This window comes from Monodelphis domestica, chromosome 3 (assembly GCF_027887165.1).
Source record: "Monodelphis domestica isolate mMonDom1 chromosome 3, mMonDom1.pri, whole genome shotgun sequence".
NCBI classification, from domain to species: domain Eukaryota; kingdom Metazoa; phylum Chordata; class Mammalia; order Didelphimorphia; family Didelphidae; genus Monodelphis; species Monodelphis domestica.
This window is the reverse complement of record NC_077229.1, coordinates 443,908,561-443,926,532: the sequence shown is the minus strand read 5'-3', so window position 1 is coordinate 443,926,532 and position 17,972 is coordinate 443,908,561. Positions and strand designations below refer to the sequence as shown.

At 35.2% G+C, this 17,972-nt stretch overlaps 1 protein-coding gene across 2 annotated transcripts in view; it reads left to right on the top strand.

Moving 5' to 3' along the window:
- The first annotated feature begins 357 nt into the window (after positions 1-357).
- NUP155 (nucleoporin 155) overlaps positions 358-17,972 on the top strand; it is a 75,580-nt gene continuing 57,965 nt past the window's right edge. The window contains exons 1-6 of one of the 2 annotated variants that reach the window (XM_001372459.5): positions 358-1,092; positions 4,316-4,453; positions 7,183-7,279; positions 10,474-10,544; positions 11,570-11,662; positions 12,276-12,442. In XM_001372459.5, coding sequence (XP_001372496.2) covers positions 930-1,092; positions 4,316-4,453; positions 7,183-7,279; positions 10,474-10,544; positions 11,570-11,662; positions 12,276-12,442 — 729 coding nt within the window. In that variant the 5' untranslated portion in view covers positions 358-929. The remainder of the gene's footprint in view (positions 1,093-4,315; positions 4,454-7,182; positions 7,280-10,473; positions 10,545-11,569; positions 11,663-12,275; positions 12,443-17,972) is intronic. The other variant, XM_007487440.3, reaches the window with a different exon arrangement.

Genomic DNA, 17,972 nt, shown 5'->3' with positions numbered 1-17,972 from the left:
CTAAAGCTTGACTCGCCTGGGATTATAATTTCCTTATTATAAAATTTTATTTTTTACATAAATTTTATTTGAAAAAATATCTTGTATTTTTATACTTATGAAAATTATATATAAAACACATTTAATGCATTTTATTATGAATTTTAAAATTTGCAAAGTGCTTACAAATATTTCATTTTATCTTTACAACTACCCTGAGGAAGAGGAGCTATTATTTAATGATCTCTGTTCTACAGTGAGGAAACTGAAGCAGGTAGAGAGGATAAACCCAGAATCACTCAGGTCTTCCTGACTCTAGGCCGGCGCTCTGAGCAATAAGGCGCCCTCTAGCGGAGCCGAGATCTCTGCCAAGTTCACACTCGAACCTTGGTTCAGGCTCTGCGCGTAACCCGGAACAAGGCTCACTTTGCAATCGACTCTACGTTTACGGAGGTCCGACCCTAAATCCGCTCCCTTTCCCCTACTTCTTTCATTTCCCTCTCCCCCTCCCCTTCCCTTTTCCCTTTCCTAACTTCCTCCTCCTTCCTCTCTTTTGTCCTCCTCCCCCCTCTTCCTTTCCTCTTCCTGACTTATACAGGGTCGAGCCTCTCTCCCATTCCCCGCTAGGCTCAAGTAAGATCCATTTGCTCGCCTTCCTCTCGTAACTCCCAGGCCTAGGCCTCTCCTGCTTCCATCTCTTCCAATAGTCCTTCTTCCGTAACGGAAGCTCTAAGAAGCGGGACTACGTAACCGGAAATTATCACTACCTGGCGCCCGGGCGCGCTTTTGCCCGGCGCCTTTGGGGCGTATTTTTCTTCTAGGTTTGTCTCTCTGTCTGTCCCTGTCTTTCTCTCTCTGTGTGTGTCTCTCTCTTTTCCCCCGCTTTCTTTCTTTTCAGGCATTCTCCAGTGGCGACGGCGGCCACGCTTATCCCGAACAGGTTGCAGACGATGCCATCCTCGCATGTGTCCCCGGCGCCCGCAGCGATCACGCCTGCTGCAGTCGCGGCCATGCAGGAGGCTCTGGAGAACGCTGGGAGGCTCATCGACCGCCAAGTGCAGGACGACCGCCTTTATCCCGACCTGTCGGAGCTCCTCATGGTGCCAGCCCCAAGTGAGATCCTTTCGCTCGTCTTCCTTTCGTGACTCCTAGTCCTAGGCCTCTCTCGCTTCCAGCTCCTACCTCTACAAGCTTAGGATGCACATTCTTTTCAATATTAAGCCCTTTATGGGTGTCAGGCACTTGGCTGGGCTGGGCTGCTGCCTCGAAGACGTAGCCTAACCCTCAGGGAACTTGCTTGTGGTGAGCAAATTCAGTGTAGGGAATGCTGCCTACTATAAGGAAATTCGAGCAGAGGGAGGACATTTCATCTAAAGAAGACAATCAAAGAAGGCAACACTGAAGAAGTAGCATCTTAGCTAAGCCTTGAGAGGAGAGAAAGGTTAATAAAGGCATAATCTGACCTTTTGCACATATCGAGTTGACATGACTTGGGGGAAGAGCTAGTAGTCTTTGCTGTTTTTACATTGGAGGGAAGATTCTTGAACTGGCCCAGTTTGCAAGAGATGACCTCAGAAGTTCTTCTCAATTTTAATGTTCTGGCTTCTTATTTAGGGAGTAGCTATGTGACTCAAAGGATAAAGAGCCAGGCCTTACTTATGTTCTACATATGTAGGTCCTGGGTTCAAGTTTTGCCTCCTAGCAGTATGACCCTATGCAAGTCACTTAATCCACATTGTTTAGCTCCTACAGAAGCCTTGGAACCAAAATACAGTATTGGTCCTAAACTGGAAGGTACAGGTTTAAAAAAAAAAAGTCTTCCATTTAAATTTCACAAGCTAGCCCCTTATATTTCTGCCAGAATTATTTTTCTAAAGCATAAATCTGATCATCAAATCCAGCAAATGCTTATAAGGTATCTACTAAATACAGGGTACTATACTAGACAGAAATGAGAGTCTTTGGATCAGATTATATTCTACTGAGAAACTGTAACTGTATACCCAGAAAAGTAAAAAAATATATAAGTAATTTGAGGAGTAGACCAGTAGAAACTGAACAGTTGGGGGAAAGCTTCAAGGAACTGATAGGACCCAAGCACTGAAGGATGGTAAAATAAATGGTAAGGGACTGTATTCCCCCATGAATGATGACTTGTGGGAGTTCACAGAGGGGAGAAATGGCAAGTCCAATTTGACTGGGGGTAGGGGGGGAACAGTGTAAAATGGGGAATAAGGTTGATGTTTTATCCTAGCTGAAAGTTAACAGGGAAGTGTCTTAATTAGATCTGTGCTTTAGAAGATTATCTTGGCAGTTTTGTAGAGGATAGATTGGTGCTGGAGGTAGAAACTGGAAGGGAGGAAACTAATTAAGAGCCTATTAAGGTAGTTTAGGTGATAGGTATTGAAGATCTGAACTGATCAATATGAGTATTTCCAGTCAAGAATTCAGAATGGTATTTGTAGACCATATGTAATTCATTGGCTACCTGGGTAGTATTACTTCTCTTTCCTCTCATCTCCACCTTTGTTCTCCTGGTCAGCACCAACCTTATAGGAGAGCGCTAATTCATTTTGTAAGTCAGATGGCAAAAGAATTTAAAATCTTTACTCCTTTTAATTCTGGTGTGCCATTCCTATTCTTTCCTTTTTGGGGAATTTTAAATTTAAACTATTAGACTTGATGAGTGCCACAATTAGTACTATTTTTTCCACAAAAAAATTACCCCCTTTGTAGATTCTCTTCCATTATTTTGGGTTCCAGAACTATAAAGCAGTTTATACCCTATTATTCAGCATTTACCAAGTAGCTTGTATGGGAATTATCATTAAGTTAACAGGTGGTAGTAAAAATGTTTTGTAGGGGTATCATTTCCAACATTTTTTATTTTTAAAAATATTATTACCAATTGGCCAAATATGAGAATTAAAAAAAAAGAACATAAAAAAAGGATTTTATGTGATGCCACAAATCAATTACACAGTACATTTTTTAAAGTGTATGTTAAGGAGTAGATAAGTGACATAATGAGAGAGAGCCAGACCTGGAGATAGGAAGTCCTGGGTTCAGATCCGGCTTTGGATACTTTCTAGCTATGTAACCCTGGGCAAGTAATTTAACTCCATTTTCTTGCCTGTACCCATCTTCTGCCTTAGAACTGTTACTTAGTATTGATTCTGTCTGAAGGTAAGGGCTAAAAAAAAAAGTGTACATACAAAGTGTATGTACTTTTTATTTAATATACTTTCAGCACTGCTCTCCTTCTTTACCCCCTTCTGAATAACCTTCTGTTCTGGGTTTTTAAATGCTTAATTGATGCTTTTTTCTCATTTTTTGACATTAGTGTAATTATCCCACACTCCTAATTCTCTCCCTCTCAAAAAAACAACCAATGAAAACAACCAAAAAACTACTTTGTATCAAATTAGTAAAGTCAAGTAAAACCCTTTAGCTATGTCCAAAAAATATATGTCTTAGTCTATACTCTTAGGCCATCACCTCTCAAGGGATCCGGTAGCATTCTTTATCACCAGTCCCCTAAAATCTTCTTCTGTTGAAGTCTTTTACAGTTGATTTCTTTATGATATCGTTATTATTGTATAATTGTTCTCTTGGTTCTGCTCACTTCACTCTGCATCATTTCACACAAGTGTTCCCAGTTTGCTCAGAAACCATATTTTCATCATTTCTTACAGCACAGTAGTATTCTATTATTTGTGTTTTTGTGCTTATAGACGTTCTCCTTCTGTCTTCTAATCTTTTTTGCTTATGTGCTTTATTGAGATATCTCCATAGCAAAAGAATGGCATGTTCCATGAGAAAAAATAAAGTTAATTAAAAAAAAGTAGGAAGATGTACTTATGTAATATATTTTGTTTGAAAATCCCAAAGCACCCAAAACCATATGGTTCTTTCCATTGAAAAGTTTATCATTAACTTTGGGAGATAATAAAAACATAATAATAGCTAGAAAATATAACCAAACTTGATACTTCAAAAATAGTTATAGAATATAAACATAGGGAAGTAAATGAGTGTTGTCATTAAAGGCTTCTTATGTTTTTATCTACCTAATTTTAGATACAGGTGTCTTATTTGCTATCATTGGCTTATGATACAAAGCAAGCAGGGCTTTAGGAAAATTATTTGAATTCATTAATCTTTAGGAGGTTGAAAATCTGATCTTTTGGAGAGTGAGGAGAATCTTCTAAGTCACTAACTCTTCTAACCAAGTGCCAAAATCCACTGGGGACTATCATTTAAAAAAAAAAAGATCTTTAATGCCCCACAGTCTTTTTATTGCTCATTTTGAAAAAAATTATTTTCTGTTTTGTAGATAACCCTACAGTTTCTGGCATATCAGACATGGATTATCCACTACAGGGACCTGGTTTACTCTCAGTACCCAGTCTTCCAGAGATCAGCTCCATTCGACGAGTTCCTCTTCCTCCTGAGCTTGTTGAACAGTTTGGCCGTATCCTCTGTGTGTGTGTGTGTGTGTGTGTGTGTGTGTGTGTGTGTGTGTGTGTGTGTGTGTGAGAGAGAGAGAGAGAGAGAGATGGGGAGAGGGAGAGAGAGATGGGGAGAGGGAGAGAGAGAGAGAGAGACTAAATTGAAAACTTTGTTATTTTGATTATATTAATTATTTTTCTGTTTAGTTGGTGTAGAAATGTGTTGGTTATGCTCAAAAGTCAGTGTCTTGTGCCATGTGCAGAAGATGTATTCCTGAAAAATTTTGTGTAAATTAAAATGTTGCAAATTATTATATAACATATAACAATGTATATTATAGAATTTAAAATGTGTAAATGACATTTGTGATAGATCACTATTTAAAGAAATCTCTAGGGGACAGCTATGTAGCTCAGTAGATAAAGTGTCAGACCTGGAGGTCCTGGGTTCAAATTTGGCCTCAAGAAACTTCCTAGTTGTATGATCCTGAACAAGTCACTTAACCACAATTGTCTAGCCTTTAACCATTGTTCTGCGTTGGAACCAATACCTAGTATTAATTCTAAGATGGAAGATTTAAAAAAAAAACGAATTCTTTCATGAATCATTTATTGTAAAATGCATTATAACAAGCATTTTCCCCCTAATTTAGTTGTTCTTAAAGGTATTATGCTCCTCTTCAAGTAGTCTTTTTTTTCCCTCCCATTCATGGATTCATCTCTTAAAAAGTGACTCTGGGGGGCAGCTGAGTACCTCAGTGAATTGAGAGCCAGGCCTAGAGATGGGAGGTCCTAGGGTTTAAATCTGGCCTCATACACTTCCCAGCTGTGTGACCCTGAGCAAGTCACTTAACCTCCATTGCCTAGCCCTTACCTCTCTTCTGCCTTGGTACCAATACACAGTATTGATTATAAGACAGAAGGTAAGGGTTTAAAAAAAAAAAGTGACTGGCTACCTTTCCTGTCAGGAAATACCAGAGTAGGGGTATCTATTTGATTTCTGAAGGATAACTATATCTTAGGTAGGATGATGAAGAACATGTTTAGAGGATCTCCTAAATTTAAATTTTCTGTAGTGGAGTATACTTGTATTGTTTTTCTTATAATGCAAGTATATTCGCCATTTGGCTTGCAGTTATTTCTTATAAGATGATTGAATATTTTAATGACTTATAATAGTCATTAACATAGACATATAATAGTCCTTGATAAAGAGCTCAAGGCATTATACAAATGAATTTAACTTAAAACTTAATTGGATATTTATAGAGAAATGAATTAGTTTTTTGAAATATTGACAGTATCAGTCAAATAATGGGAAAGAAAATATAAATGAACTAAGAATAGAGCATACATATAAAAATGTGGGGGGGTGGGCAGCTGGGTAGCTCAGTGGATTGAGAGCCAGGCCTAGAGATGGGAGGTCCTAGGTTCAAATCTGCCCTCAGACACTTCCCAGCTGTGTGACTCTGGGCAAGTCACTTGACCCCCATTGCCTACCCTTACCACTCTTCTGCCTTGTAGCCAATACACAGTATTGACTCCAAGACGGAAGGTAAGGGTTTAAAAAAAAATTGGGGGGGGGGGGTAATTTCTTCTAAAATCTCCAGTCTCAGTTCTTCCTGAAATGCTTAAAAATAACATTTTATTAGAGTTTTCTGTATCTTGTGTTTCAGCCCATATAGATTCTTTAAATTTGCTTTGACATAATTATAATACTTGTGAAAACGAGTATATCTCGTTTTCACATTTCTTAGTCCTATTCATTTGTATAAGTGATCCTTTTAGTAGAGAACAAAAAAAAGTTTATTTTGTTCATACTAATAAAGAATTAAAACATTTAGCATTTTTATTACTTTCCTCATTTTATAGAGAAGAATCCTAAAATTCAGAACTTGAACTTTACACAGCTAATAACATAGTTTGAACTTATAGTCCTTTCTGACTACAAGTTTTATCTTGTCTATTCAACTGTTCCACCTCTCTGAATTTGACTCCTATGCATGAGTTAGAAGTGCCATACACAGTTTTATCCCAATAAAATATGAATCCTCTTGAAGCGATAACAGGTATTTTAATTTTTAAAAGCTGTTATTTAAAATATGATAATTTGTTATAGCCCAATGGAAATAAACAGTACAAATTAAATAATATAACAGCTGTGAGGAGGTTTATTATTTGCATTCATCAGGACTTAGTTATATGTCATTTTGTCTTTTTTCTTGAATAATTTTTCTTATATTAAGCTTTGATGTTAAAATTCTGTATGGTACATTTTTTAAACAATCCTTACTTTCTGTCTTAGTATCAATACTGTGTATTGTTTCTGGGGCAGATTAGTCAGGCTTAGGCGGTAGGATTTAAAGCAACTTGCTTAGTGTCCCACAGCTAGGAAGTGTTTCAGTTCACATTTGAACCCAAGACCTCCCATCTCTAGGCCTGGCTCTCAATCCCCTGAGCCTCCTAGCTGCCCCATGTGTATGATACATTTTTAATTGACATTTTTGATTAGATAGTTAAAGAGATTGAGTATCACAAATTACATGTTCCATTTATTGCTTATTGAAAAGAATTACCAAGAATTTTTCTGCTTTAAAAATTATGACTCTTAATTGAAGATAGAATTTTCTAATGTTTCGTAGGTTATTTACTGTGCATACATTGTATTTAAATAATTTTTTAAGACTTCTGAAACAGATTTAGGGATGGGATGAGATCAAAATGCTAAAACCTTACATCTATAATACTTCAGATATGCAGTGTAACTGCATGATGGGGGTCTTCCCTGAAATTGGGAGGGCATGGCTTACTATTGATAGTGACATATTTATGTGGAACTATGAAGATGGGTATGTATTTTTTTATTATGTAAGAAAAAATGAGGATCTTCTGACCTTAACCACAAAGAATCCCAACACCTACAAGATAGTAGTTCTGCTGTCTGTTAATTGAAGTTTTTGCTATACTTGTCCTAATCTGTGAGAGAAATTTTAAAGCTCTTTTTGAAAAAGTTGGTTTGGTTTTCCAGGCAGTCATCAGTTCATACTTCCTCAGATCTTTCCCCAAAAGCTCTTAAATTGTTTTTTTATTTTATTTTATTTGGTCATTTTCAAACATTATTCCTTGGAAACAAAGATCATTTTCTTCCCACCCCCCATAGCTGCCGCACAATTCCACTGGGTATCACGTGTGTCCTTGATTCAAACCCATTTCCATGTTGTTGGTATTTGCATTAGGGTGTTCATTTAGAATCTCTCCTCAGTCATGTCCCCTCAACCCTGTAGTCAAGCAGTTGCTTTTCCTCAGTGTTTTTACTCCCACAATTTGTCCTCTGCTTGTGAATAGTGTTTTTTTCTTCTAGATCCCTGCAGAATGTTCAGGGACATTGTATTGACACTAATGGAGAAGTTCATTACGTTTGATTGTACCACAGTGTTTCAGTCTCTGTACAATGTTTTCCTGGTTCTGCTCCTTTTGCTCTGCATCACTTCCTGGAGGTTGTTCCAGTCTCCATGGAATTCCTCCACTTTATGGTTTATATTCCTTTATGTTATAAAGGAATTATATATTATCCTTTATATATATAAAAAAGAGATTTAGAGCACTTTTTCATCTGCTTATTAATAGTTTTGATTTCTTTGGCTGAGAACTGCCTATTCATGTCCCTTGCCCATTTATCAATTGGAGAATGGCTTGATTTTTTTGTACAATTGATTTAGCTCTTTGTAAATTTGAGTAATTAGACCTTTGTCAGAGGTTTTTGTTATGAAGATTGTTTCCCAATTTGTTGCTTCCCTTCTCATTTTGGTTACATTTGTTTTGTTTGTACAAAAACTTTTTAATTTGATGCAATCAGAATTATTTATTTCACATTTTGTGACTCTATGTCTTGCTTGGTTTTAAAGTCTTTCCCTTCCCACAGGTCTGACATGTATACTATTCTGTGTTCACCTAATTTACTTATCGTTTCCTTCTTTATGTTCAAGTCATTCACCCATTCTGAGTTTATCTTGGTGTAGGGTGTTAGGTGTTGATCCAAAGCTAATCTCTTCCACACTGTCTTCCAGTTTTCCCAGCAGTTTTTGTCAAATAGTGGGTTTTTGTCACAGAAGCTGGGATCTTTGGGTTTGTCATAGACTGTCTTGCTGAGGTCACTTACCCCAAGTCTATTGCACTGATCCTCCTTTCTGTCTCTTAGTCAGTACCAAATTGTTTTGATAACCACTGCTTTTTAATATAGTTTGAGATCTGGGACTGCAAGTCCTCCTTCCTTTGCATTTTTTTTTCATGATTTCCCTGGATATCCTTGATCTTTTGTTCTTCTAACTGAACTTTGTTATGTTTTTTTCTAATTCAGTAAAAAAGTTTTTTGGTAGTTTGATAGGTCTGGCACTAAATAAGTAAATAAGTTTGGGTGGGATGGTCATTTTTATTATGTTAGCTCATCCTACCCATGAGTAGTTAATGTTTTTCTAATTGCTCAGGTCTAGTTTTAGTTGTGTGGAGAGTGTTTTGTAATTGTGTTCATATAGTTCCTGTGTTTGTCTTGGGAGATAGATTCCTAAGTATTTTATTTTGTGTAAGGTGATTTTGAATGGGATTTCTCTTTCTAATTCTTGCTTCTGAGTTGTGTTGGAAATATACAGAAATGCTGATGACTTATGCGGGTTTATTTTGTATCCTGCATCTTTGCTAAAGTTGTTGATTATTTCTACTAGCTTTTTGGTTAATTCTCTAGGATTCTTTAAGTAGACCATCATATGATCCGTAAAGAGCAATAACTTGGTTTCCTCCTTGAAGCTCTTAAATTCTAAGACAAACAAGATTATGTTTATTATTATGTAAAATTTCTGGTAACCTAGAATTTTACTTTTTATGTGTTATATGAAATTTTCTCATACAATACAACTTTTCGCTTAGTCAATATGTGAACAGTAGCTTTTTGCCCACCTTAGAATCTGAAAACCTTTACAATTTAAAGTTACTATAACCTTTCCTAACTGTATCCTTGCTTTCGTGTCATTCTTAGGCACAAAAAGCAAAATCTTGGCTCAAGAATGTAGTATACAGTTATAACATCACATTACATTGTAACTAAAAAATAGAGATTACCTTTAGTTAATTCTGGTATGGTGATAGAATAAATGTCTTCCAAGGACTTAATGATGTTATATTTCAATTCCTTCATTAAAACGAAGGAAATTGAAGCAGAATCATACAACTTTGTTAGTGGCTTGACTGTGACTAGAATATTTGGTTCCTAACTTCCAGTCCAATGCTTTGCTACACTGCATTGAGAAAGCATAATTTGAATATAGTTCCACCTTGAAGAAATGGAAAAGACCCATTACTTTCAAGCAAAACACAATAAATATAAGTAAAATACAGAATTGTTGTAAAGTATAACACATAGGAAATAGTTTCTGTTTAGTGTATTGAATGTAATATATTATGTAATATATTAGTGATTTCTTGGATTGTCACACTTTCATTGTTGGTAGATTGAGCACAATCCATTTTAGTCCTTAATGTTTAGCTATGGAGTCAGATGAATATGTTAGTCTTCTTTTTCACTCTAGTGCTAATTTTTGGGATGAATATTGACATGGGCTCACCTTGTATTCTGCTGACTACCGCACAGCCTCATCAGACTTGTACCACTTTTGTTTGTTTTTCAATCCTGTCCAACTCTTCTTGAATCCATTTGGGGTTTTCTTGGCAGAGATACTGGAGAGTTTTACCATTTCCTTCTCCAATATATTTTATAGATGAGCAAATTGTGGCAAACAGGATTGTGTCTTGCCCAGGATCACACAGCTAGTAAAAGTCTGAGGCTATCTTTGAACTCAGGAAAATGAATCTCACTGACTCCAGAGGTGGAATTCTATCCACCTGTACCACATAATTGTCCTGTTGCTATATAGTAATTACTCTATTTTTTTTTGTTAGTGAAAGTAATAGTAAGATTTACTCGGTAAATAATTGAATATTAAAAGAATTCTCTTATTCAGGCTTATATAACTTTTCTTTCAATTATTGCCAGTGGGGACCTTGCCTACTTTGATGGACTTAGTGAAACTATTCTTGCTGTGGGTCTTGTGAAGCCAAAGGCTGGTAAGAAATTATAATATAGTGATCAGATAGAAAAGGAATATTTGTATTAAGACACCAAATATTTAGAAACCCTATGTAGATACTTTTAATGAACTGAATTTTCTTTTACATCCTTGTTCTTAGATTATGCCAGTTGAAATTAAAATAATTTAGACTTGAGATGACTTCATTATAAGTGTGAAAATGAATTTTTAATTTTAAACATTAATTCTTAAATTTTTATGTGAAATATTTTAAATTTCTTCTTTATGGTACCTAAAAATTTAACATTTGATGTTGATTGGAGGGAGAACAATTTTAGATTTCTGTTTGATATGGTACTCCAGGATATTTAAAAAAAAATAATTGTTAAATACACCATTGTTTCCAGTGTTTTACATTGTTGTTTTGGGTTGTGGTCCCTTGTCTTGAGATTATTAAATGAAATTCAGAAAGCCCCAGTCATTTTATCTGAAAATTTTCAACCTGTCTCCTCAAAGACCTTTAAGGTTGGAAACAAATAACAATAATAAATTAATGAGAATTTTATCTCATATCCTCCATCTGTCCAAGTTGTGAATTAGCATTGAAATAACCATATTACAACCTAAAAGGAATTAGAACAAAAACTGAATTCAGTATTTTAGGAATGAAAGTCATCTTTAAAGATAAATCATGCTGTATGTTTATTCTATAATAACTGTTTTCCCTACAGATACCTGCCAAGTGAATTTGGTTTAAAAAATAGATTGTTTAAAAATTATCAGGAAATACCATATTTCTGTGAGCTTTAAACTGCTGTGCAACTCCCATTCTGAATGTCATTGCAAAGATTCTCTCTTAATGTTTGCTTTTCAACTAAGAAAGATTATTTGTGATCTAAGTAACATGCTAGAAGTAATGCATATTTATAATAAAGATTAATTGGTCTAGATGTAGACAGATATTATAAGATTTACTATGTATGGAATATTTTTTTATTTTAATAAACTCATGGTGTTCTTCCTTAAGAAAGATCTCTTTATCTGAATTTGTCCTTTTGAAAGGTATTTTTCAGCCTCATGTAAGACACCTCCTGGTTCTGGCTACCCCTGTAGATATAGTGATTCTAGGACTCAGCTATGCTAATTTTCAGCCAGGTATGTATATAGATTTATTGTTTCTTAAGTAAATGGTTTCATTTTTTAGTTTGAAACTAATCTATTTGACAGTATTAATTTCATTAACTATTTAATTGGTAAGAGTATAGCATTTTTTCCATAAGTTTGGGTTGATCCTTGTCTTTGCCGCCTGATATGTAAACATGCCGATTTGTTTGGAATTTAGTGGTGAGGTCTGGTCCTGATGCTTGTATTAGAGGCAATATTTCATGAACTAAATACAGACACTTCTTTGAAAGAAAAAATTTTATAAGCATATTTTAGATAATTTCGGCCTAATTCTTTGAATTACTATAGTTTATACTTAAAGCAGAATTGTATTTCTATGTTCCCATCAACTTAGCCCTTTTATCTTAAAGGCTACTTTACTTGAGTATCAGATAATTCACTTAAGAATTTCTTAATCAAAACTGTGAAAATATTATCTTGCCTAGCACATTTTAAATATGATGAATTACAAAACTTTTAAGTCTGTCTCTATGGAAATCCATTATTCATGGCAATTTATGATTTAAAATATTAAAAAAAAAAGGCAAATTGGGTATTTCTCTTAGAATTAAAGAATATTTCATTGTTTCTTGACTTAAACCAGGTGTTGGAGTCCTTAATGACAGCATGTCTGGTGGAATGCAGTTACTTCCAGATCCTCTGTATTCACTACCCACTGACAATACTTATCTTTTGACAATAACTTCCACGGATAATGGTAGAATTTTCTTGGCTGGAAAGGATGGCTGTTTATATGAAGTAGCATACCAAGTAAGTATACAATTTGTAGGAAATTAATTTTGACTATCAGTCTCTTCATGAAAATGGAGATGGTTGGATTTTTTGAGATGTTTTATTTTGAAGATTGTAGTAGTCATGTGAAAAGGAGAATCTATATTACAGAAATAACACAAGGTGAGCTTTGGAGGGTTTCAATTTTCTTTTCTAGAGTAAAAGATAAAAAAAATCGTAAGAGGACAGAGAAAAACTTTTAAAAATTAAATCTTTAAACAAAAGAAATCTACCCCCCCTTGCATATTTCCCCCACTTTCTTCAAATTCCATAGTTCTAGCTCTCTTGAATCTTAAATGATTCTCTCTAATTAAGACACATATCAGGAGAATTGGTTTTTTTTTTAACAGATATTTGAATTGTTCTTTTAGTCAATTCATAAACATTTATTAAGCTTACATCTGTTGTTTTTATAAGTTTCCTTTCCCATTACCTTCTCTCAGAGGACAATCCCTTGTAACAAATAATTTTTTTTAATGAAGAAGAAAAACAAAAAGGAAAACTAGTTAGTATATTGAAAAAATCTATAAGATGTTATTTGTAGTGTTCCATACTTATCCACTTCTCACTACTTCCCTCCCTCCCTTTTTACCAAAGAAACATGTAATATTTTTTCATATCTCTTCTTTGGAGCCAAGTTTAAATTTTTTAATTTTGCAACATTCATTTTGGATTTTTAACAAAATTAGTGGTGGTTCATTGCATTTAATCATTGATATCTTTTTGTACTTTTTTTTTCTTGGCTCTGCCTTCACTTAGTTTCATTTCATGTAAGTGTGTTTCTCTGTATTCAGTATATTTTTCATTTCTTTTTTTTCTTTTAAATATTATTTTATTCGGTCATTTTCAAACATTATTCATTGGAAACAAAGATCTTTTTTTTTTCCTCCCGCCACCCCTCCCATAGCCAGCTCATGATTCTTCTGGGTATCACATGTGTCCTTGATCTGAATCCATTTCCATGTTGTTGGTATATGAATTAGGGTGTTCATTTAGAGTCTCTCCTCAATCATATCCCCTCAACCCCTATAGTCAAGCAGTTGCCTTTCCTCCTTGTTTTTACTCCCACGTTTTGTCCTCTGCTTGTGGGTAGTGTTTTTTCTCCTAGATCCCTACAAATTGTTCAGGGATATTGCATTGACACATGGAGAAATCCATTACGTTCGATTGAACCACAGTGTATCAGTCTCTGTGTACAATGCTCTCCTGATTCTGCTCCTTTTGTTCTGCATCACCTCCTAGAGGTTGTTCCAGTCTCTATGAAATTCCTCCACTTTATTATTCCTTTGAGCACAATAGTATTCCATCACCAAAAGATACCACAATTTGTTCAGCCATTCTCCAATTGAAGGACATCCCCTCATTTTCCAATTTTTTGCTACCACAAAGAGCACAGCTATGAATATTGTTGTACAAGTCTTTTTCCTTTTAATCTCTTTGGGGTACAAACCCAGCAGTGCTATGGCTGTATCAAAGTGCAGACAGTCTTTTATCGCCCTTTGGGCATAGTTCCAGATTGCCTTCCAGAATGGTTGGATCAATTCACAATGCTCCACCAGCAATGCATTAATGTCCCAACTTTGCCACATCCCCGCCAGCATTCATTACTTTCCTTTGCTGTCATGTTAGCCAATCTGCTAGGTGTGAGGTGATACCTCAGAGTTGTTTTGATTTGCATTTCTCTGATTATAAGAGATTTAGAACACTTTTTCATGTGTTTATTAATAATTTTTTATTTCTTTATCTGAAAATTACCTATTTATGTCCCTTGCCCATTTATCAATTGGAGAATGGCTTGATTTTTTGTACAATTGATTTAGCTCTGTGTAAATTTGAGTAATTAGACCTTTGTCAGAGGTTTTTGTTATGAAGATTGTTTCCCAGTTTGTTGCTTCCCTTCTCATTTTGGTTACATTCGTTTTGTTGGTACAAAAACTTTTTAATTTGATGTAATCAAAATTATTTATTTTACATTTTGTGACTCTTTCTAAGTCTTGCTTGGTTTTAAAACCTTTCCCTTCCCAAAGGTCTGACATGTATACTATTCTGTGTTCCCCTAATTTACTTATAGTTTCTTTCTATATATTCAAGTCATTCACCCATTCTGAGTTTATATTGGCGTAGGGTGTGCAGGGTGTTGATCCAGACCTAATCTCTTCCACACTGTCTTCCAATTTTCCCAGCAGTTTTTATCAAATAGTAGGTTTTTGTCCCAGAAGCTGGGGTCTTTGGGTTTGTCATAGACTGTCTTGCTGAGGTCATTTACCCCAAGTCCATTCCACTGATCCTCCCTTTTGTGTCTTAGCCAGTACCAAATTGTTTTGATGACCACTGCTTTATAATATAGTTTGAGATCTGAGACTGCAAGGCCACTTTCCTTTGTGTTTTTTTGTTTGTTTGTTTTTTTCATTATTTCCCTGGATATCCTTGATCCTTTGTTCTTCCAAATGAACTTTGTTATGGTTTTTTCTAATTCAGTAAAAAAGTTTTTTGGAAGTTCAATGGGTATGGCACTAAATAGATAGATAAGTAGATAATAGATAGATAAGTTTGGGTAGGATGATCATTTTTATTATATTAGCTCATCCTACCCATGAGCAGTTAATATTTTTCCAATTACTCAAGTAAAGTTTTAGTTGTGTGGAGAGTGTTTTGTAGTTGTGTTCATATAGTTCCTGTGTTTGTCTCAGGAGATAGATTCCTAAGTATTTTATATTGTCTAAGGTAATTTTGAATGGAATTTCTCTTTCTAATTCTTGCTGCTGAGATGTGTTGGAGATATATAGTAATGCTGATGACTTATGTGGGTTTATTTTGTATCCTGCAACTTTGTTAAAGTTTTTGATTATTTCCACTAGCTTTTTGGTTGATTCTCTAGGATTCTTTAAGTAGATAATCATGTCATCTGCAAAGAGTGACAGCTTGGTGTCTTCATTGCCAATTTTAATACCTTCAATTTTTTTTTCTTCTCTAATTGCTACTCCCAGTGTTTTTAGTACAATGTTAAATAATAGAGGTGATAATGGACATCCTTGTTTCACTCCTAATCTTATTGGGAATGCACCTAGTTTATCTCCTTTGCAGATGATGTTTGCTGATGGTTTTAGATACATACTGTTTATTATTTTTAGGAAAAACCCTTCTATTCTTATGCTTTCTAGTGATTTTAATAGAAATGGGTGTTGTATTTTATCAAAGGCTTTTTCTGCATCTATTGAGATAATCATGTGGTTTTTGTTGGAATGCTTGTTGATATGTTCAATTATGTGGATGGTTTTCCTAATATTGAACCATCCTTGCATTCCTGGTATTGTAAACCTTAAAATTTCTTAGACTTATGAATGTTGGAAATTTCACCATTGGAAAATTTCATACTTGGAAAAAATTTCCTACTGATAGTAAGAACTCTATTGGAATGTGAACCCCCTTGGCATGGGAGGATTCTTCTCCTCCCTACTTAAGACTATTTTAGGACAGAAACCTTTTGCTAAACAATGGAAAGGGCTTTGACCTATGCTTAAGCATAGAACAGGAAGTTCTTTGAGTCATGATTGATTTTAGAATTGATACAATAGAGATACTTGGAATGATAGAACCAGGTCTTGGAAAATACAATCTGTACCCTACTTAGAGTAACAGGATTTAGGAAGGACTGCAGTAAGATCAAGATTTAATTATTTGAGAATATGACCTTCAACAGACATGTGCAAAGCCACAGACCTCTGGGCGGTCCTGGGTTAAACTAGAGCCACCATTGGCACAGGGGAGACATCGACAGTGATTGGTAGATCTGAGAACTGAGGGGAGGGAACTTAGATGGTTTCCTTAAAGATAGCGGGGTCTGAGGAAAGAGGGAAGAGGTTTTGCTCTGAGGAGGTTGCTCTGAAGGAGAACTCAGGAGGTTGCTCTGAAGGAGGACTGAGGAGGGGTGGATGCTCTGAAGGAGTCTGAGAGGAGAGAGGTCCTGGGAGGAGAGCTCCTGGAGAGGTCTTGAAGGAGGCTGTGCAAGGAGAACTCAGGAGGAGTCAGGAGGAGAATTCTCTGGAAACATTTCTTGAAAGGAGGCTCTCTTGAAGGTGGAGCCTGAGGTTGGCACCAACTGACTGATTTATTCATTCTTATTCCTTTCTTACTTTCTCTCTTTTTCTATTGATTAATCAGTGTATTATAAATTAAATTTCTCTATAAAACCCAGTTGGCTTGGGCATATTCATAAATTGGGAATATATTCCCTGGCGACCATCTTATATTTATATAAAACCAAGACACAGTAGAAAACATATTTCAGTGGTCATAATTGTTATATATTTCCCTTGCTCCCAAAACATTTTAATTATCACAGTTTATGGCTCCCACTCTCTTATCTACAACTATTTAACACTCAAAACTATTTTAAATCTAACAGTATGAATCCTACTTGATCATAGTGAATGACCCTCCTGATCACTTGCTGGAGTCTTTTTGCTAGTATCCTATTTAAGATTTTTGCATCTATGTTCATTAGGGAGATTGGTCTGTAGTTTTCTTTCTCCATTTTTGACCTGCCTGACTTTGGAATCAGTACCATATTTGTGTTATAGAAGGAATTTGGTAACACACCCTCTTTGCTTATTATGTCAAATAGTTTGTATAATATTGGGATTAGTTGTTCTTTGAATGTTTGATAGAATTCACTTATGAATCCATCTGGCCCTGGGGATTTTTTCTTAGGGAGTTCTTTGATGGCCTGTTGGATTTTTATTTCTGATATGGGATTATTTAAGAATTATATTTCTTCTTTTGTTAGTCTAGGCAATTTATATTTTTGTAAAATTATTCGTCCATATCTCCTAGATTGGCATATTTATTGCCATATAATTGGGCAAAGAAGTTTTTATTGATTGCCTTAATTTATTGCCTTCATTGGAGGTAAGGTCCTCCTTTTCATCTATGATACTGTTAATTTGATTTTTCTTCTTTCCTTTTTTTAATTAGATTGACCAATACTTTGTCTATTTTGTTTGTTTTTTCAAAGTACCAGCTTCTAGTCTTATTTATTAGTTCAATAGTTCTATTGCTTTCAATTTTATTAATTTCTCCCTTCATTTTTAGGATCTCTAATTTGGTTTTCTTCTGAGGGTTTTTCATTTGTTCGCTTTCAAGTTTTTTGATTTGCATGTCCAATTCATTGATCTCGGCCCTCCCTAATTTGTTAATATATGCACTCAGGGATATGAATTTTCCTCTGAGTACTGCTTTGGCTGCATCCCATAAGGTTTGAAAGGATGTCTCACCATTGTCATTTTCTTCAATGAAATTGTTAATTGTTTCTATGATTTGTTCTCTAACTAACTGATTTTGGCGTATCATATTATTTAATTTCCAGTTGATTTTTAATTTGGCTCTCCATGTACCCTTACTGATCATTATTTTTATTGCCTTATGATCTGAAAAGGTTGCATTTATTATTTCTGCTTTTCTGCATTTGTTTGCCATGTTTTTATGACATGATCAATCTTTGTGAATGTGC